The 22,903-nt window shown below is 32.6% G+C and overlaps 1 protein-coding gene across 1 annotated transcript in view; it reads right to left on the bottom strand.

Annotated features, from left to right (window-relative positions):
* The window catches only part of LOC145292241 (putative aminopeptidase PLBD2), a 351,318-nt gene that overhangs the window by 6,008 nt on the left and 322,407 nt on the right, over window positions 1-22,903 (bottom strand). Inside the window, exons 9-10 of the mRNA XM_080138585.1 lie at window positions 12,028-12,180; window positions 9,977-10,136 (exon numbers count right to left, since the gene is read on the bottom strand). Coding sequence (XP_079994711.1) covers window positions 9,977-10,136; window positions 12,028-12,180 — 313 coding nt within the window. The remainder of the gene's footprint in view (window positions 1-9,976; window positions 10,137-12,027; window positions 12,181-22,903) is intronic.

Below are 22,903 nucleotides of genomic sequence, written 5' to 3'. Positions count from 1 at the left end.
AGCTCCCACTTTCCTCCTCTCGGGAGCTGGATCCCCCTTTCCCTCCCCCTTCCCCCTATCTCCACATCAAAAAACGGCCTCCTGCCTAATTTGCTCAGTGGGGAAGCAAATAAATAAACACCGGCCCAGCCCCAAACCCCCTCGGGGGTCCAGGCGACAAGAACAGATGCTGCAAAGCTATGACTAGCACAGACCAGCTATGACTAGCAAAGACCATATGTGGGGGTAACCCCACATATCTGACCTTGGTCACTGAAGGGGCAACCCTTCATACCAACAGTTTCTAATCCAGCTCCCACTTCCCTCCTCTCGGGAGCTGGATCCCCCTTTCCCTCCCCCTTCCCCCTATCTCCACATTAAAAAACGGCCTCCTGCCTAATTTGCTCAGTGGGGAAGCAAATAAATAAACACCGGCCCAGAGCCAGTGGTCTCTAGAGAGCTAAGTAACGTTTGTTCAATGTCGACTTCGTCATATCAGATGGTAGCTTTCATTTCGGGATGAGACACTCCCCCTAATAAACAGGGAGCTGGTTTTCCCCGAACTTAGTTAAAAACAAACAAACCGATTTATTTATTTATTTATTTAAAAACTGTCCCGCACAAAATCGTAACTGCTGAATAGCTATCGCCGTACGCGCACCTGTTTTTTTTTTTCACACTTTACTATTTTCCAACTGCGCGTCGTTTTTTTTTTTCACAAGCACCTGTCTTTTTTCACACACACCTACAAACACCTGGGCAACGCCGGGTATTCCTCGCTAATACTTTAATAAATCAGAGTTCATTTTCTGTAGGCTGTTTTTGAACCCAGTCAACGACGGATACTTTTGCTAGTAATATTAATTTTTAAATAGTGGGTTTTTAATATCAATGTCAGAGCGAGAAAAAACTTAACTTTTTAGGTACACAACAAACACATATATTAAAAGATTTTTATACACACGCACACACACACACACATATATATTCAAGCAAACATTGTTAAGCATAACAGGATTCTTGTACTTGATTATAAGTATAACTTTAACTTTCAATTCTTCATTAACTCATCTTAAGGGGACAAAACAAATGAACAAAGAATTTCTACATGTTAGTACGATAGGAGGGGAGGAAGCAGAGAGAGAATTACAAAAACAAGTCATCCGAGAAAAGAGACTATTAAAGTAGACAGTTTTCAGGCATCTAGGGACTTTTACAGCAAAGAGGTGGGATTTTGCTGGTAAGTGGGTTGGACAGAGATATTTTTGTTAAGGAAGCACAAAATGCAATAAGTTCATCGGAGCACATTCGGTGAAAATACTTGGATATTGACTTTGATCTTTATAAAGAATGTGGAAATAAATCGGAATAAACCTTCCTATTACTACTATTAAATCTCAGTATTGATCAGCTCGGGAACCTTTAAAATTCACGTTAAACTTAAAAAACTAACAAACTAATAAATAAAAAGGTTATTGCCCTTAGGCCAACTATCAAGAACAAAAAGTTATCGACCCTTTTATATTTATCTGCATGCCAAATGCAAAAATATTTTATGATTTGTTCCTATCCATGAAGAGAAATGTTGTTTTTATTATTTTATTTACATTTTCTTTATTTTTTAAATTATTATTTTCAGTGTTTAATTTAAAATTTAATGAAGAAAATTGCTACAAAGACATCTATTATTTTCATTGTTTTTATTAGTAACATTATTACACGAGTTGTCTTTCTTTGAAGGCAATATTTTTATGGTTTTTCCAATGGCCTTTGATGTGCTTTGAACAAAGCTGACATCAGAATAGTCAGAAATTACATCTCCCCCCCCCCCCGATTCCTTTCGGTCATGAATTTAGTGAAAATTTTGTGAGGGAACAACAAAAATCTTTACATTAGATTCATTCAAAAACTCATAGTTTAAAAAAGAAAACAACAAAAAAAACGACCCCCCCCCCAAAAAAAAAAAAAAATTTGATCTTTAAGACCTTTATGCTTTAAACTGCTAGAATAGTACAGTGGTTTTCACCTAGTTTCATGCCATGAACTATTGGCCAAATAGCTAAAAGAAAAAAAAGAAAAGATTTTTTAAAAATTTTATTTTGTACATTGCATATATTCAATCTCCACACTTATTGTGAAGAATGGTATTTCAAATGTAAGAGTGATAGACCCATTTATAATCATGATTGAAGTATTTAAAATAGCATTTTGTTTGTTCTAAAATTTTAAATAGCATGCTATATAAAATTTTAACATGACAGAACAGGAAAAATGCTATTTCAAATTTAAGTGACAGATCAACAGACAGACATATTGAAAATTAAGATGGATCCATTTAATCTGCATACTTAGCAACAAAAATTTAATTTCAAACATGAGCATGACAATGCTATTCCCAATCATTTTGGTAAAAGTTTTTATGCTTCAAGTTCTATATATATATTCAAATATTTATTCATGGTGTTCAGTTGGATCGTTTTGTTTTCTGGAGTATCAACCCATTTTAGATTATTTAATGCAGACTCCAATCATTTTGGAAAAAGTGTTTGTTTCAAGTTCTTTATATCTGTAAATATTTATTGATGGTGGTTGGTTTGGTTTTGTAGATGGAAAATTGCTTGTATTTTTGGCTTTGTAGAACATGATTGAATTTTGCAAAGAACAGAAAAAATAAGGTACATATTTAGAATCATACTTATTTAAAAAAACAAAAATGCAAAAAAATCTTTGTCACAGAATGAAGATATTATATTAAAAAAATCACACAAGTTGATTAAGTAGGGTTATTTTTTATTAAAGGATGTCAAATTTTATGATTTTTAGCGATTAATGATCTCTTATGGAGAAAGAGATAAATCTTTTTATCCGAATCGAGTTGTCTGCCCTTGAATTTTAATGCAACCTAAAAAGCCTAGCCAGTTGTAAAATTTATTTTTTCTAAAAAAAAGAATTACTTCATCAATTTACATGATTTTTGGAATATGACATTTTTTGTTTTTGACAAGTATGGACATCATAATGAATTTTATGTATTTTTGTTTTTAAAATAATTAATAAGAGCCAAAAACAATAATCGCAATTTGTATTATTTGAATTATTCAGACTCCCGTTCTCATTTTTAGTGTTGTTCACACAATGTATCAGTTAAGGTAATTTAAAGTGCATCTTGTCAAACTCAAAACTTCAGAAACATAACCTCAATGTTTTGGTCAAGTAGCCGGTATCTTCAGACAACCTGATCTGGAGACACCAATTAATATTTGGATATATCTAAAGAACCAGGCATTCATTCAATTTCCATATTTAGTAATGAAAGTTTTATTTCAACTTTAAGCAGGATGGAATGAGCAATTGACTTGGTAGAGAAATGTTGAAATGAATCTAAAAATTGTGTTTCAAAAACTATTTTAAGTAAACAAATACATTAATCAAACAGCAAATACTTGATTTCAAAATATTTTTCATTACCATATTTTCCATGAACTCACAACAACTTTAAAACATCACTTCGCAAATCTTCTGCCACGGCAAATACTTTCTTATCATCAACCTTACTTATTATTGCAATAAGTCTGTCATAAAACGAATCTTTCACGTTTTCATGGATGCCCTTTCATGATAACAAGCCAGTGAAGTGATACGGCACAGTATTTTTTATCAAGCCACTATCTCGAGGTTACTGATCACCAAAGCTAAAGACTACTTCACTTGCCCTTTTGTTTTTTGTAAATTTATTTTTTCATAAAAAAGTATTATTGCTCACTGATTCGTGTGCAGGTTAAAAATTGTCATTATATGTTAACACAACCCACATGATGCACGTAGAAACAGTTACAAAAGAATAAAAGAAAAATTCGATTCAACTTTTTTAGTTGAAATAACAGGCATTTATTCATGGTACTTTCCAAATTAATACTTTGCAACTTGTTTCAAAAGTCTTTTAGTTCCCTATGTAGCTGCTATTTCGACATATGCTTAAAAGTTTTTCACACTGCCACGGGCCACATGTCCATTTGAATTTGCATTTTCGAACACGGAAAAAACATCTGCAAACAGGTTGATTTCAAATACATTTAACCAATACAGAAATTATTCTTGCACATCATATAACTTTTCCCCATTTTAATTTTTTTTTTTTACAATATAAACCATAATTTACATAAATCATTTAGATTACACATTGAAAACACCGATACACAAATGCAACATATTTACACACTGCATGATTTTTTTCTGGCATTCATTCATTCATTTATATGGAGGCCTAAACATCATAAATCTACGTTTTTTTCTCTTTCAATTTGCTTCATTATATATGTAAAAAACGAATTTTTGTATTGCTTCTTGGCATTCGTAGATAAACAGATCCTAAATTGCCTGCTACTATTACTACCACTATTATTCTTAGTAGCAGTGCTGCTACTACTTATATTATTATCATTAAAAATATAAGTTTTATTTGTTTTAAAGATACTTATGAGGAAACTGGATTGTTAAAGCTATTCTGTACTTTTAGCTAAGAATTTAATAAAAAAGATATTGTAGTACCGTTTGCATCTTTAAGTTTATTTATATTAAAGAAAACACATATAGTTTTTATTTTGGAGATATTTGCTTTCAACTATCAAGTCAATAAAAAGCTACTGTAAACATTAAATTTCTCCCAACGCACCCACACCAGGATATGCCACACCCACAAAAAATAAAAATTATTCCAAAAAAAGTTTCTTTTTTATTCACATAAATTAAACTTGAAAATCATATTTGAAATAGATTCATGTTTTTATAGCTATACTAAAATATACTAACATTAACAGGTACTTCTGCAGAATATGAACCAGGCTTTATAGTTCTTGTTAGTGTTGTGGGTGGAGGTGATTTTAGTATTATTATTGCTGACAGGGCTTCTTCATATTATTCACTACTTTCATCAAACAGTGTAATAAAAAGATATCGTAGCATGTCTCATGTTTTTTATACTAAAAAAGAAAAAATTACAGTTTTATTTATTTTAAAAGGTACTTACTTTCACTTAAAATTTTGATGAAAAGAAAAATAATAATATTAGCAGGTACTTCTGCAGCTTACGGACCAGCCTTTATTGTTATTGTCAGTGCTGTGGCTGGGGGTGGGGTCTACTATCATTAATATTGCTAGGGACATGTTTTTTTAACATCATTAACAGGTACTTCTGCAGAATACAGACCAGGCCTTTTAAAACTATTTTATATTTTCACCTAACAATTTAATAAAGGTATATCGTAAACAACTCAACTATTTTGTGTGATGCTAGCTAGTTGATACTAAAACTACAAGTTTATTATTATTTAGTATTATTATTATTATTATTATTATTTCTACTAATACTATTATTTTCATTTTTACATTCTTCCTATGTTTTTGTTTTCACTGGAATTTGGGTGCTAGTAATCCACTCCAAGGTTCCAGTCCACTTCGCACTCATCCTGTGGATGTCTGATTAGTGCTTTCTGTCCTCGGTCTTTCCATACTCTTGAACCCTTCGACTATTTTGTTTGGTGCCAATCAATGCTGAAACTATAAGTTTATTATTATTATTAATGTTGGTGTTGCTGGTCATGGTTTTAATATTATTATTGCTAATACTTTCCTTTTATACATTCTTCATATTTTTGTTTTTTATTATTTTTATTTATGAATAGTAGTAGTAGTCTTATTTTTAGTATTCTTTCTTTTTTTTCTATTATTACTATTTTTTGTCTTATTTTTATTATTATTCTTTTTTTTCTATTATTACTATTTTTGTCTTATTTTTATTATTCTCCTTTTTTTTTCTATTATTGGTTGTCTTACTGTTACAATTATTTTTATGTTTATTATTCGTCATTGACAAGCAATATGGTTTCCATCCTTCGAGATCTGATGTACTAATTTTACATAAGATCAGAGAATCCATCAACAGGGTTTCTTCTTAAGAGCTAGAGCTTTTGACTTATCAAAGGCAATTCATAGCGTTTGACATAAAGGTCTGCTACAGAAGATTTTGAGCCACAAAATATCTGGAAATGTGTTCTCAACCACTGAACCTTTTCTCTTTGATAGGTTTTTCAAGTAATCGTCAATGAGCAGAAGTTGGAAACTCAAAGTATCAATGCTGGCGTACCTCAAAGATCCATCCTGGGCCTAACTTTCTTTCTTATCTTCATCAATGATATCCCAAATCACATATCAACATATCATCAACATATATGCAGACGACATTACGATCTATGGCAACGCTTCAACAGCCAACAATGACCAAAATTTCTGAGTCTCTTTCCTTTGACCATGAGCACATGGGGAAAAAGGTGGCTGGTTAATTTTAACGCATCCAAAACCAAGCTTTTATCTTTTTACCATAAATGCTCTGATCCCCACTTGGCCCAATTGATATGAATGCCTCTTGTCTCAAAGAACCTCCCTGCTTTGACAAGCTTCTGGGATGACCTTTTTTCTTAACCTGAAATAGAAAACTTATATCAAATCTGTTGCAAAGCTGCCAGAAAAATGGTTGCGTTATTCTACCATTACCGCATCTGGAGCTGCTCAGAGTATCCTATCTTGCCTTGACAAATTTCAAAACCTAGCAGAAGATGCCTTTTCCTCTTCCATGCAACCTCTTTCCCCCAGAAGAGATGTTGCGAGTATGTCCTTGGTTTATCGTTATTTTCATGTAAGAGCTTGTCTGAACTTTAAATTATAGTCCCACCTTGCCAAACCGTCACAAAAAAACACTCGTCTATCTACAACAGCTATCAACAGTTTCCCTTACTCCCTATTTATGCGTAAATAGAAACGCAAATTCCACGAACAAAGCTTCTTTTCTAGAACTGTCACCTGTGAAACTATTCCACTGCCCTGCTTTCCAGCAGACTACAATATGGTTGTCTTCAAGTCCAATGTAAACAAGTTCTTGTTGAGCTTCCCCTTAAATAATCAAATTCTATTACATTTCCATCACTAACAATCATTACACTGTTGTCCCCATGACCTCTGTACACTCATTAACCCTTATCCTTGATTGACCTTGATAAGTGATGACTCCCTTATGAAAAAAAAATGATTAATATTATTGTTGTTGCATTTCTTAACATTATCTTTAGTATTTTTTATTTTCTTAGTTAATGTTATTAGTATGACTTTTATCACTATAGTGCTATTAGTATCATTATGAGTATTGTTATCAGTTATTATTTGTATTATTATTATTGTTCTTAGTATTACTATTATTATTAACATAATTATTGCTCTTTTTATTCTTAATATTATCAATAATGTTATTTCTATAAGTAGTAATAGTAGTAGTGTTATTGATTTTTGCATTAATATTGCTAACATCAATATCATTAATTCTAGCTTAGACTTAAGCAATGAAATTTTGCCACTATGAATTCCGGGCAACATGAGGACAAGGCTAGTAATATATATTACTATTATATATATACTAGGTTAAAAGGTGTTCCGGAGATAAAACCCATGTATTAAAACGAGGTTATTAAGAGTGCTCAATAAAAAGAGCCATATATAATATTTTTATTTATATAGACAAATATTACATACTTGCTACACTAAACATGCTAATATTTCAAAGTAATTGTTTTTAAAAAAATTTTTTTTTTTTATTACATTTTCACCCCAAAAAAGGCAAATTGCCACTTTGGTGTAGGGGGCTACTATCAGGGACAACAACTACTGGGGTACTATGTAGGGATTTGGGCAACAAGATGTCAGTTCACGTTACACTTGAACTTCTGCATGTCAGTACTGTTTGGGAAGCAGGTACCTGGAATGGAATTCTAAAGTTTAGCAGTTCTGGGGGAAGAAACTATTGGAATAGAAAGATCTTTTACATCTAGAGATCTCTACAGTGTGGGGGTTGGATTTAGCAGCCTGTCGGGTTTGTCGAGTGTGCTCACGTCGTGGGGGCACAAGTGGTTTATTGAAAAACCAACCGTTCCTCATCAGGCGAGAGAAATAAAGTTTTTATCTGCTATTCAAAGCATCTGGTTCTTAAAACTAATTAACATATATATAAATTAATATATAAATGTATAAGTTAAATTAAAAAGATGAGGAATAAAAGTTACATATAATTTTATTAAATCATCAAATCAATAAGGACGAAAATGAGAAGAAAATGGAAAAGAACCTCTTTAGGCCATGGCATTATGAAGCTAAGTGCTTTTCATCAGAAGAGGAGAAAGGCGGGCATTATACTAGTACTAGCAGGCTGCCTGTGTTGTCTGATCATAAAATATTCTTAATATTATAGTTTAATTCATTCAGATTTTGTATTCACTATTATAGAGCCAATTCTCCATCAATTATTATATTGTACCCAATATATATAGTAGTTTCAAAAGTAAAATGACTTTGGTGCCATCAGCTAGAATCGACACAAAAACCTAGCTCTTAAGCTTTATCCATTAGTGTATGACCGAAATCCATACAAAAATTACAAAAAGTAATGGTGTTTAAATTATAATATATAATTAGTGCATGCGCAGAAAAAAACAGATATAGTTGACTTATGCCAGGCCATGGTCAATATTTTTTTTTTTTACTTTTGCCCCTTTAGCAGCAATTTTTGCTGGTTAAATCCAAATTGAAAGTGTGCTACAAGTTCAAATATCCTCAAATATATTCAAATCTGTAAACCAAATATTTAGAGGAGTTTGGTGGAGGGTTTTACACACAAAGTCACTTGTATATATATATATAGAGAGAGAGAGAGAGATATCCATAAAAAATATTTCTATGTGCTTGAACGTTTTCATCCATAATTCTACGCAATTATGCAGAATGTAGAAACTATGCATAAATAGAATTCAGTGTAATAATGAAATGAGACCAATCATCTGATGAGAAACCATAAAAAATGAATAAGTAATTAATTAATGCTCTCAAAGGAATGTGTAAATTTGTTAACCTTCACATAGTCGCTTGTATATCCATAACTGAGTATATTAAAAAGTTTGTTTTAATAATTTTTCAATAGAAAAAGTAGAGTTTCAATATCATTGTTGGAGCCAAAAAAATCAACTTTATAGGTAGATAGATAAATGTGTACAAATAAAACCGTCTTCAAAACATTTAGATTAGAAATGAAAAATATAAGGGGGTGAAAACTAATGTTAAAGGAGATGAAAATGAGTCGAAAAGTAGAGGTAGGGGAAGGAGTAGAAAAAATGATTAAAATAGAGAAAAGTATATAAGAAAAAATAATACTAAAGACAAAATAAAATCTACATAGAGTATACTATACTATAGAGTATACTATACTATATAGTATTATATTATACTAGTATAATCCTAGTCTTTCTCATCTGATGGGAAGCATTTAGCTTTGAAATGCCATGGCCTAAAGAGGTTCTTTCCACTTTCTTCTCATTTTCGTTCTTATTAATCTATGCAACTTTTATTCCTCATCTTTTTTTATTTAATTTATGAATTTCCCCTCTTAACTAAATATACGGCATAATCATGTTGACACACCGGTTCCCACTGGATCACCGAAGTTAAGTAATGTTGAACCTGGTCAGTACTAAATGGGTGACCGTTTGGAACTTCCAGGTGCTGTATGTGCTCTCCGCTTATCTCAGCATTGTTTCCAGTTGTCTTGGACTTCTCCTTGCCACTGGACCCAAACAGTGCCGATTCAGGAGAGGTGTTGTTGGAGATTGCGCAACCCTTGCTTCACAATTACATGCGCAGCTGCCCCTAAAAGGTATCCTTTGTCTTTCGAGACTGAACGGAGGTGTCACTCTTCTTAACTGGGTAGAGCTTTTACCATCTTGATAGGTTTGCTTTATTAAGGATAATATATATCTTTTGGTTCATTTATTGCATGTATATATATATATATATATATATATATAAATAAAACAGAAGAATTGTGTTTGATATACAAATATTGTGATGATTTTTAGTACATAAATTAAAAAAAACTCACTAGTATACAAAATAAAATGAAACTCACCTTCATATCTGTACCTCCATGAGGACGATGTCCCAAGAAGCTTTGTGGGTATGAACCATTGATAGGGTTTAAGTCTGACCGGGCAGAAATAGCCAATTCTGCATTTCCTGATGGGGTGCAGTTACATTTAGACAGGGGATCATGAGTGAAATCATTGTACCTGTAAGAAAAATAAGAGAAATTAATAAATTTATCCTTGAACGAGAGTTGTTTGCTGTTGTTGAAACACATGAAGTTTTAAGGATGCTTGTGAGGCAATGATGTATTTCATTGCTATGGCATGATGTTTATCTACCCAATTTCAGAAATAGATGGATCCTTCTAGACATTATGATAAAGTATCATGGCAGTCATAGCTACAGTACCAGACGCAGACTTTCTGTAACATACTATTCCTTTATCTCTGCAAATACACTTTTCTAAATATACCACAGTGTTGCTTTAATCATTATCGGCACATCAAGATCACAACATTTGCTATATTATCAAAAACTACCTGGCGAATATACCCCATGAACCAAGTGCAATAGAGATAAAAACTATTGTTCTTAAGGAGATCGCTCATTTGGAATAACTAAGATGGTGGATGAATTCCTAGCCTCCAGTTGCTTCATCCATAGCAAAAATAAAATTGGGAAAAAAAATAAACAAACAAAAAAAATTAAGCGACCACAATTATTTTAATATTAAGCTATATTTTATTTTATCTTTCTAATAGAGATTCATTTCCTAAACTAAAAATTGCAACTGCCTATCTTTAGAGGAGGGTCAAGGGATCTAAATGCCTCTATTTTCCAGATCTTGCATAGCATTCTAGCCGCCACCACTACCTTAACATGCTGGCATGTGTTAGACAGCTTTTAAAAATTGACTTCCAAGCTAAGCTATCACTAGCCAGGTCATTTCTTAAGTTAGACATTTTTATTTAAAGTCATTTCTTTAGTTAAGACAAAATTTCTAAAGTCAAAATAATCTTCCTGACACCAAATCAGTTGGGTAATGGGGACCAGTGTTTTTATTGCAACACCATCTTTAAATGACCGCCTACGAAAGTAGGAAGAGCACTTCACATACTTTTACCTTCACTAACATTCTAGCAGCAACTATTTTCATTTTAAATGTCTCATATGTCATACGATTTTGCTAATCAACTATGCACTTCCCATAAGGGATTCTAGCTGAATCTGAAAGCATAGCTCTTTCAATAATCCCAGACCAACAATAACACGTGGGATATATGTCTACAGTAACTTAAATATATCATTTCTCTCCATGTAACACAATCAACCCTCATTGGCCAGGTCTCTCTTCTAAACATCATCATACTAATTCCTCCAACAGAACTTCACCCTGGGTGGTGGGGCATGGAATCAATGAATAATTCTACTTTTTTATGGAAAACACACATTTTAAAAAAGAAAAAAAAAAACAGGCAAGTAAATCACTCTTTAGCCTTTGGCAAGTCTTACTGTTGCTAATTATATAAGAAGGAGAGTAAAATGTGGACCTTAGGTTTACTTTCAGCAACCTCATTACTATTGCTTCCCTTATTTTGTCCTTTAATCCTTGTATTCCATCAGGGATGTTTCTGACAAAGGAGGAAGAATTGCTGTTTTCTGGGTCGGAATCTATCTATCTAATAATTGTTGGCTGGTTTTTTACCTTAAAGTAGTACTTTTTTAAGATCCTTACATCAAGTGGCTTTAGGCATTGTCTAGGGTAATTTATAGAAAAGAAAAAAATGAAAAGAAAAAATCATCTAGAAATGACAAAGAAATTGACAAAAGCACTAGTCACCAAATTGGGTAGTAAGATTAGTGGATTAAAATTCAGGCTTATATTTCCACTATGTACTTTAAATGTTGGAAATAAATTGTTATAGTAGTTGATGAAGGAATTGAAAATAATTGAGCCTACCCCATCAAATGAGACCTGGCCCATCTGAAGCCCACATTGTGCCCACTTCAAATGTACAATATCTTTATGCCCAACCTATTTAAATGCTGTCATTTTCATCATAGGTAAGCATAAATAATAATTAAAAAAAATACCTCATTAATTTTATCATTGATTTCATGTCCGTCACGTTGCCTTGGTCACGATGCATGATTTTAGCACGAGGTGCATTTTCATACGTGAATAAATCTCCATATTGGTTGATCATGTCCTGCTGCTTGCTTCGTTCCACAACTTCTGGGAAGTACCTGCGAATACGGGGAAAAAACAAAAATTATTTTAGAACCACTATATGATTTCCCTCACTCTTTATCTATGTCTAAATTTAAATGCAGACGCCATGAACAAAGCTTCTTTCCCAGAACTGCCTGCCTTTGGAACACTATTCTACTGGCCTGCTTCCTGATTGAATACAACATGATAGCCTTCAAATCCAATGTAAACAAATTCTTGTTAAGTCGTCCTCATGAATAATCAAATTCTACCCAATTTACACCATTAGTGATTTCTACACTACCACTTTACATTCATCAACCCTTATCCTCAAGTGATCTTCGGGCGTTGATGAGTTGTGATTCCCAAGTAAAGAAAAAAGAAAACCAAGAACAATAATGTTTCACATATTTAGACAAAGTATAAATTGTCAAGTTTGTTTTTTATGCGTGTTGTTGATTTTTTGGTTATTTTGCAAAGAAATGTAGTTTCTGCATTTTTATCAATGCATTTAAATGTAAACATTTTTACTAGTGTTGGGACGATTCCTAATTTTTATACGATTCCGATTCCGATTCCAGGAAAATATTGATTAACGATTCCGATACCAAGTACGATTCCGATTCCTATGGAATTATTGTTTTGAAATATACCAGGTAGTTTTATACTTATGGTCGGTAGTTCCCAAATATGTTCCCTAACTTTGGAAGAGATATTTTATGTCTACACCGTCGTGTTTTGGTTTAAATAAAATTATTATATAGTAAACTAAACGGAAAAATTAGCAAAATTTATTTTAGAGGAAATTTATTTTACTAAATTGGAATACAGAAAAAAAACAAAACAAAGAAAATGGAATTTATCCTTCAGAGAAAAAACAAATAAAATAGAATTTATATAACAGAACAAAAACAAGAAAATTAGAGAATAAATTAACACGATTCATTATTTTGGTCCTCATAATTAACAGATTTAATGAATTAAATAAAAAAATATAGCGGAAGAGAAAGAAAATATATACTAATTAAATATAAAAAAGATAAATATTTAATTTAATAATTTATAAATGAACGTGCGTAATGAAAAAAACAATATACCACATGACATGGCGCTGTAGATACAAAATAACCCTTCCAAAGTTAACGACCATATTTGAGAAATACCATTAATCGAAAGTTTTTGTGTTTTATACCAAAAGGTAGGTATAGCGAAAAGTTACAATTAAAGGAATTTCAAAAACGATTTTTTGTTTGGCTATTGATAGTTGTATTTGTGACGGCAGTTCTTCAGACCTCCATAATTCACAAAGAGTAGTTAACACCTATTGTTTTTTCTAACTTTTTCATTGCTTTTACACGTTGTTTCTAACGTGAAGAATAAGTTTAGCCAAACTAATTTTGAAATAGGGTATATCAAAGGAACACATATAAAAATGATACCACTATAAAAAACAAATGAAATACTAGATAAAATTGAGCAAACATAATTACCAAAATTACAGAAAAAGATAAAAAAAAAAAAAATGAAAAAAAAAATGGTTAAGTTTGTTGAGTGAAATTAATTATTGAAAGAAAATTAATTGAACTAATAGAAATGTTAAATAAAAAAATGTCACATTTCAATATTTTTTTAATAATTAAATTCTCAGGGTTGTCGAAATTAAAAATTGAGTGATTTTTTTTTTTTATTAGACTTATTTCGAAGCTTGTTACCTTGAAAAATACATTTTAAACCCTGTTTTTTTTTTTTTAAATAAATTGAAAAAAGAAAAACGCAATGAAAAAATTTAATTAATAATTGAAACTTTAAAAACATATTAAACATTGAAAAATTACTTATCTCTCAAATTAACGTCCAATAAAGTAGATCCAGTCTTCATACAGGAATTCGGTTATAATAAATATATCTTTCCCAAACTTAAAAATCAAATCTTTTTTTTTTTTTTTTTTTTTTGGAGAGAGAGTGCTTTTAAATCGCCGGAGAATGCTGCTTAAAATTTTTAAGAAATAAATTTTAGGAGTTTAGTGCCTTTCAAAAACGGTTATCATAATTTATTATCATCATTTAATTTCCTTTTTTCCTCCCCCCCACACCTTTCCACGTTGTTCAGTAGTTAACAAAACAAAACTTATAGAATTTAATTTTTGAAACCAATGTATAAAAGTTTACATAATGAAATGCAAATATGCATTTTCTTTTGAATTTTTTTTGTTTTGGTTGACTGTGTTCAATTCACACATGGTTGATGCGGTTCAATATTGCTAAACTATAAGTCCTAAGTAAAATTCTATTTATAAATACTTTTTAAAATGAAATTATTTAATTAATCGTAAATATTATTTAGACATAAAAATTAATTGATTACAAAACCTTTTAAAAAATATATATTAATTTCTTTTTCGTTCCGCAAAAAACTGCGCCAAACACTTTTTTTTAATTTTCAATTTAAAATTCTAGAAAAAAGATTATATTATTCTGCTTTTAATATAATCAAATTCAGGGTTTTATCTTTCTGGAGAAAAAAAATAATGGATTTTATTTCAATGAAATTAAAAAAAAAACAACTTGACTGAATTGAATTAATTACCTTTAAATTAACGAAGGGGTTATTTAATAACTTTAGGTTTGGAAGAGATAGGTATGGGGTCGATTTTTTTGAAACTTCAAAAGAAACCGACTACTGTCAAAACTTTGCGAAATAATACGTGATCAATTTCATTTTAGAGATATTTCTTTCAAAAAAGAAAAAAAAAGTATATTGTTCTATTAAACCTTTTACTGTTTAAATAATTTGACTTTGCTCGTTTTATTTTAAGAAAATATAAGTTGAAAAAGCATTTTCATTCAGTATTAGAAGATTTGTCAGTAAAAAAAAACAATCGCCAAAAAGATAAGCGGTTTTTTATTTTTACTCGCAATGTAGAGCCCTGTATACTTCTTTTCAAGTTAACTCTTTTGTAGTTTTGATTACAATAGATCTGAATGAATGAACCTTGTAAGGGAGGGGCACTAAGCATTGCCCTGTTAATAATGAATTTCTTTGGTTTCTTTTTATAACATGCTACATTTCTCTCTTGCGGTTAGAAATATCAGGAATTTTTTTTCTTTTTTTCAACATCAGACTAAAAGAATCGTAACGAAGGAATCGGAAAATTAAGGTATTTTTTAACGATGCGATTCCGATTCCTCCCAAAATACACGATTCTTACGATTAACGATTCTGATTCCGATTAATCGTCCCACCACTAATTTTTACCAACGCTTGTATTTTGCATGTTTTTTGTTTTTTTGTTACAGAAACTGCCATATCGATTCTTTTTCCATTTTTGTTTCGACTATGTTTTAGTCTGTATTTTTTCAACAGTTCACAGAGAATTTGGACTTTTCTTAACTAACCTTTGCATAAAAATACAAATAAAACAGGCAGAAAATGTTTTTTTCTTAAAACAAACAAAAAAAAAACAAACAAAAGAAAAATTTAAATAAAATGTTTGTAACACAGTTTATGAAAATAAATTCAAGGAAAAAAGTAATTCGGAAATTCCTCAAGAGTTTAATTTTTGAAGTGATTTTTAAAATTTTTATACAAACTAACATGTCAATTGTTTTTTTTTTTTTTTTTCTTACGTTACGACTATGTCATGCAAATCCAATCCTAAAATGCACCAACCAAATTATTTCCGAACGGTAAAAGAATTACCTTTTTTTTTTTTTTACATATTTTAACCAAGTGTAAAATTTATTACCTAAGTTCTGCTATTCTTTGAAAGAAACGAATTTTTGCACTAAACCATAAATGTTATTTTCCAAACCCACAAAATAAAAAACAAATTGTTTTAAAGTGATTTAGGCTCAGAAGAAACTTACTCCATTAGAGAATTCAAAGCAATTTATATCTTTTTTATGAAATCTCTACAAAGTTTTCATTCACTCACCTATGGAGTATTGTTACCACATCTGGACAATTACTTGTCTGTCCACATTTATAGGGTCGAAAAAAGAGCTTCTAACCTAATAGGTCCCACACTGTCTACCAAGCTCCAGTCTCTGTTCCATCACCACAATATTGTATCCCTGCGCTTGTTCTACAAATATTACAATGGAATTAATCAGCAAAATCCCATCTTTTCACGGTAGAGGTTTGCAGATGGTGGGAAGTTTTCTACTCTAATAGTTTACTTCCTGCTTGCCCCTGGAACTCCTACTCGTTTTCAAACCATACTCATATGCAAAAATGTAAATCTAATGCGAACAAACATCTCATTGCACAACTCCCTACTTAGGATGCATTTATCAATCGGGTTCCTAATTTTCAGTAGCCCCTTACGTTTTAATGGCAATTTGCCTTATTTGAAATGGATATAAGTAAACAATATATATGTATACTTTTATAGCATTATTGGACACCTAGATGAATTTTGGCAAACACATATTTTATAGAGTTTTTTCTGCATGAGACTATTAATAGTGCATAATAGTATTAATAGTGACTATAGAGTTGTCTGTCTGTCTTTCTTTAGTAGCAGCGAAAGTACATACATACTAAGCGGCACTCACATTAGGTGAATTGCACTGGATTTCTTCTACGGAGGAAGTTTTATGGGAATATAGAACTCACAAGCGGTCCCAAGTTGCATGTATATCCCCATCTACGGAGATGATGACGTTAGGTTTCTGCAGCTCTTGCAGGAAAGTATCGACGTCCTCCTACATACAGCACCTGGTATTCCTAAAGGTTCATCCATCTGGCACTGACCAAACTAAACGTTGCTTAAATTTGGTGATCTAATGAGAACCAGTGTGATTATGCCATATAATCGCAGTAGCATCTTAACTAATGTTTCTGTGTTGTTTCTTTATAGTAACGATTTATGTAGAGTTGTCTTCTAATTCTATTATACTAATACGTGCACTGTGTTCGAACCAATGTAACAACATTTCTAAACAACCTCAATAACTTTGCTATTCTTTCACATTTGAGATCTATGGTCTATTGTGGTTTATCAGGTTTGTGTCTAACTCTCTGACCCCATAGAAATAAAAAAAAACAACATATTTTAAGGGTGAATAAAAAAAGGCAACTTTATTTACTATTTGGGAGGTATATAGAGAAGGTTCGTTTTGTGGCAGAAGAGAATGTTCATGAAATGTGTGTGAGAAAATCAACAGAAAGAATGTTTATTGGGTTATATTTATCGGTTTAGGTGGGAACAAAGTTGGTTTGAATTTACTTCGGTGTTTTCCTTTTCTGGTTTTCGTGAACGAAGCAGTGTTTAGTCATTCAAGGCGTTCGGGCCATAACGTGGGGCCAGTACGTCGTTTTTGACTTTCATAACCTTTTCGGGGCTCCTCCGGCCGCGTGGATAATCAACCATCCTTTCTTTTCTTCTTCTTCAAAACCCTTGAAAACGTGCCAAAAACCAAACTTCCTTTTTCCACCGGAAGTCCTGCATCTTCCAGTCCGCAGTCAATTCCTATTAATCCCCACAGATCTCATTGTCACACTCTCCCTGCACACAAACTGGATAACCTCTCTACCAGTAATTGTACACTTTTTATGTACCCAAAGCTTTTGAGGATCACAAAAAAAAACTCGATTTCTACAAACCGAGCAAAGGAATTTTTCTTCTTTCTAGGAATTTTCACCACTGACCATTACTTTTTGTCTCGATGACATTCACTCACAGACGTTTATTTTCCTTAATATTCCTTCAAGTCGTTAATGTAGGAGTACAGCAGTTAAGTACTACCGAAGTTAAAGCTGTGACTAAATCTGCTGCGAATTCTAACATGACTTTGAGCATTTTTATACATCGCTTGAACACCCTTCATAAACCACTAATTTGTTGCTAGTTTACGGAATCATTTCCTTCAAGTTCAAGACTGGCTAAAAATAATTGAATAGGAGGCTAATATACTAAAAATAAAATAATAAAGTAAAATGAAACAAACAAAAAAAAAAATGAAAAAAATAAACAAAAAACAAAGTTAAAAATAAAACGAGTCTTAGCTAAATTGACCTTCAATAGTGTCACCTTTCTAATATATTTGTCAAACATACAACCCTTCCTCTTCCCTTTCCATATTCAGTAAATTGAACAATTGGACAAACACAGTGCAAAGTTATTAGTATGAGAAAAAGAAAAAGAGAAAGAGGTTTGAACGCTTTTCTACAACCTATCTTCCCATCAGTATCTTCTTTTTTGATTAAAAGTATAAATATGTGCACGCACGGGCATATATATATATATATATATATATATATATATATATATATATATATATATATATATATATATATGCCCGTGCGTATTTCGGACGATGTCAAAACATCATTAAATTCACGACTCGATTAGCGTAATGGTTAGGAGCCTTGATTGTCATACAGGCGGTCGGGTTTCAATCCTGGCTTGAGGTAGTTGCCGGTCTAGCCGCACTGATGAGCTGTGAAACAGCGAAACAGTACTGTATGTGGATGACTATATATAAATTTGGAATTAAATTCTGTAAATTTAAAATTTATAACAAATTTATTATTCGACAATACAAAGATTTAAAGTTTTTTCCTTATTTCATGGAGTTTTAATAACTCCTATCATCAGAGGAAATGTAGTGAATATTCAATATTTTTCGAAAGTGCTCAATACATAAATTTTTTATAAATAAAATCATAAAAATCAGGAAATCATGTTTATATAATTTCACATACACATATTAGTCGTCGAATGCTCTTTGACTGTTTACTATGTATGGGTGCTGCTTTGGCATTTATAGGCACTTACTTTCCTTCAATTTTTGTGTTAATTGCTGGTGGCCTTGAGGTAAGGTGCTAGACTACAGACAAGAATGAGTTTGGATCCGAATCTCCAGATCAGCAGTAATTATCACTTCCTAAACTGATGATTGCATAAGCATGAAACACTAGTAATTGTTATAAAATGGTCACTTTCTGCAGAAATGCAACATTTCAATAATCAGTCGTTTATTAGTATCTGTTTACTATACATGCTCAATAATTTAGCATTTATAGGTACTAAATTTCCTTCAATTCTTGTGTTAATTGCTGGTGGTCTTGAGGTAAGCCTACGGAGGCAATGGTGATTTTTTGACAGGGTTTAAATCTCCAAATCAGAAGTAATTATCACTTTCTACACTGATAAAGCATGAAACACTAGAATCTGTAGACATGAAATAAATTATATATATAATAATGGTGTTCATCATGACACCCTGAACTTGTTACAAAATGGATTGAGAGAGAGAGAGAGAGAGAGAGAGAGGTGAGTAAACGTGGAGTGTAGACACGTTTACCAGAACCGAGGGTCAGCTGACCAGATTACGTATGAGTGACGTGGTCAGGTTGGCTAGATCTGTGAGACTGGATTTGGGCTTTGAAGAAGACGGACGGCTTAATAGCTGTTCCCTCCCCTTCACTGGGGGTGGGGGACGCTGACGTGTTCAAAGCAAGCAAGATTTACTTCCATATTCTGTGTCGACATCTGGGAGGTAAATAAAAAAACTATAAAACCCATTCATCGTCTTGGAGTGATAAATCTTCGTCTAACAGGTACCAGTCTCCCGCTCAAGAGAAGATGAATTCCAGATGGATCACATCGACGACACATGAAGTAAGGTATGTCGAAGAAAATACATGTAACACACACCCACAAAAGCATATGAACAATTAGATATGAACACACACAACCGCATATGAAACTAGACGATCATACACACACGGAATTCTTTTATGTTATACACCAAACGTCAATTTGGTGTCCCTCTATGATAACCCTAGTGATAGCTTCAATGATAACGCTATGTAACACACTGATGATTCCCGAAAGGATGAAACACTAGTGTCTGTGGGTATTTAATAATTATTATAGTAAATAATAATGTCAGCCCCTTTAAGAAACTTGTTTCTTATCGTTCAGCACTTTCAGTTATAATAAAGTCAGTCAACTTAGTTAATACGCGCAGATCGTCATGTAATGATAATAAAACACAGACTGACGCTAAAAGCATTTAATAAGAATAAATGTTTAATTTCAACTGTATCTCTCGTGGTTTGCCGTAGACTAGTGGTTCGGGTCCTTGCTAATGAAGCCAGACGTGACTTCTGTTGCCGGGTTTGAGTCTCTTGACTGGCGTTAATCGTGACACCCTGCACAATTATTATAGTAAATAATATATATATATATATATATATATATAACTACTTAATTTACTCACATAAAATTAATATACGAAAGTATAGATTCATGCGTAAACTTTAAGTATTTACTTCAAAAGTGCTCAATACGTAGGTAGAGCTAGTTAGTAATTTATAAAATATATATGGCGATTAAGCTACAATGAATATTCGGCGTTTCATCCACACTAGGACTCCTCATAAGCCTGGAGAGTCCTAGAGTGGATGAAACGCTGAATATTCAGTGTAGCTTAATCGCCATATATATTTTATAAATTACTATATATATATATATATATATATATAACGCTAGGACAATCTCCGAAGTGGACTTTTTCTATACTAAATTTCACATTTCTAGGTCTACTTGTCTAAAAGTGTGCACATATGCAGATATATAAACCTCAGAATAAGTAGCATACATTTTTAGCCATGAAGAGTTCGCTTATATTTAGAAATATTATTTTTTCTTTTCTAACAAGAAACAGTAGCAACATGAATTATTGATTTCACCATTCTTTTAATAAACAACAGAATGCCAGAACATTTAAAATCAACTCTAATGAAGGCATCTATAAAAAAGATGGGCTGGAGCTGCAGTAGTTATTTATAATTGGACATCAGATTATTCCAAAGGTGGGTGTTGCATATATTGATAAAACGTTGCGTACATATGTTTATATATTTGTATGCACAGGATTAACATTCAAACTAATTAACCGATCATTATGAATTTTGGAACACAACTGCTAGACATAAATATCAGGGTTAGACATAAAGATGGATAATGTGGGTTATATTTGGTTTTATGCAGACAATTAACATTCACTTTTGTGAAATTTTAACAGTAGGTATTAGACACTAATTAATAAATATTCTTCAAACTTCAGTTTCTTAGAAGTATTTTTAAAAGACTTTGAAAGGGGCATAATATGGACACAACCTTCTATTTGAAAATTCAAGGAACATGAGTTGGAACAAATACATTGAGAGCATTGCCAAGGCTGCTGTGAAGAAGGCGGGCTCTCTCTACCGTTCTGGAAAATTACTTACACCTGAAAGTATTCTGTACCTCTACAAAGCCACCATTCGCTCATCTACGGAGTATTGTTGTCACATTTGGGCTGGTGCATCTACTATTAGTCTCTCACTCCTGAACAGGGTTCAAAAGAGAATCACCAACCTGATAGGTCCTGAACTGTCATCTAAGCTTCAACCTCTGTCCCATCAATGAAATGTTGCATCTTTGCCTGTTTTACATGTATTTTAATGGTGGATTCTCCAACGAACTGCAGGCCCTTGTACCCTCCTGACATAAATACCCCCGACAAACAGCAAAGTCTCACCCATACACAGTAAAGATCCCAAGATGTAAGAAATCCTTCTACTCTAATAGTTTCTTCCCCAGAACTACTAGACTTTGGAATTTTCTTGCAGGTTCTTACTTCTCCAATTGTACTGACATGCAGAAGTTCAAGTGTAATGTGAACAGACATCTTGTTGCTCAACTCCCTAGATAGTATCCCTGCAACTTATGTCCCTGATAGTGACCCCCAAAATCAAAATGGCACTGTGCCTTGCTTGGAGTGAAAATGTAATAAAAAAAAATATGAAACAATAAAATCAGCTAGTATCATTCATTTTACATTTACAGGTGAAGAAAAGATTACTTCTTTGTCTAAAAAGGCTGTATTTGGAGAAAGGTCCATAACGTGTTAATTCAAGATTGTCTCTTACTAGAATATGCAAAAAGACATAACTCTATTATCTAAATCTAGGCACGTGAGATCACAAAGGCAATAAGTTTGTTGCCAAGGTCGCTGGAAAGATGGTGGGATCCTTCTACCGCTCCAAAAGATATCTCACTATTCATGCAATTCTCTATCTATATAAAAGCCAAGTACGTCCAAGGATGGAATACTGCTGTCATATCTGGGCAGGAGCTGCTAAAATCAGCCTATCCTGCCTTGACAGAGTACAAAATAGACTTTGTGGCTTAGTGGGGGATGCCCTTTTCTCTACCCTGCAACCTCTCTCCCACAGAAGAGACGTTGCGAGCCTATCCTTGTTTTATCGTTATTTCCATGGCAGGTGCTCGTCTGAACTCCAATCTATGGTCCCCCCTCGCCAATCTTTCAGGAAAAACACCCGTCTAGCTGAATCCACTGTGAAAAATTTCCCCCACTCTTTATCTGTGCCTAAATCAAAACGTGGATTCCATGAACAAAGCTTCTTTCTTAGAACTGCACGCCTGTGGAACTCTGTTCCGTCTGCCTGCTTCCCACCTGACTACAACTTGGATGTCTTCAAGTCCAACGTAAACAAATTCCTAATGAACTGCTCCCCTTAAGTAAACACTTCATTAAATCTCCATACTAACGTACTGTACTTGCAATAACCCTTATCTCTGAGTGGCTTCCGGGCCTTGATAAGTGATGACTACCATGTAAAAAAAGAAAAAGTTACTTCCCTTTTAATATGTTCTCTAAATGAAAATCTGTTTCATCTATCAAAACAATATGTAGATACATTCATTGTAGTTACTTGTCCTCATGTAACTGTCAAAC

This window comes from Euprymna scolopes, chromosome 1 (genome assembly GCF_053919585.1).
Source record: "Euprymna scolopes isolate OS-2025 chromosome 1, ASM5391958v1, whole genome shotgun sequence".
Taxonomy (NCBI): Eukaryota; Metazoa; Mollusca; class Cephalopoda; order Sepiida; family Sepiolidae; genus Euprymna; species Euprymna scolopes.
This window is presented reverse-complemented; position numbering and strand designations above follow the sequence as displayed.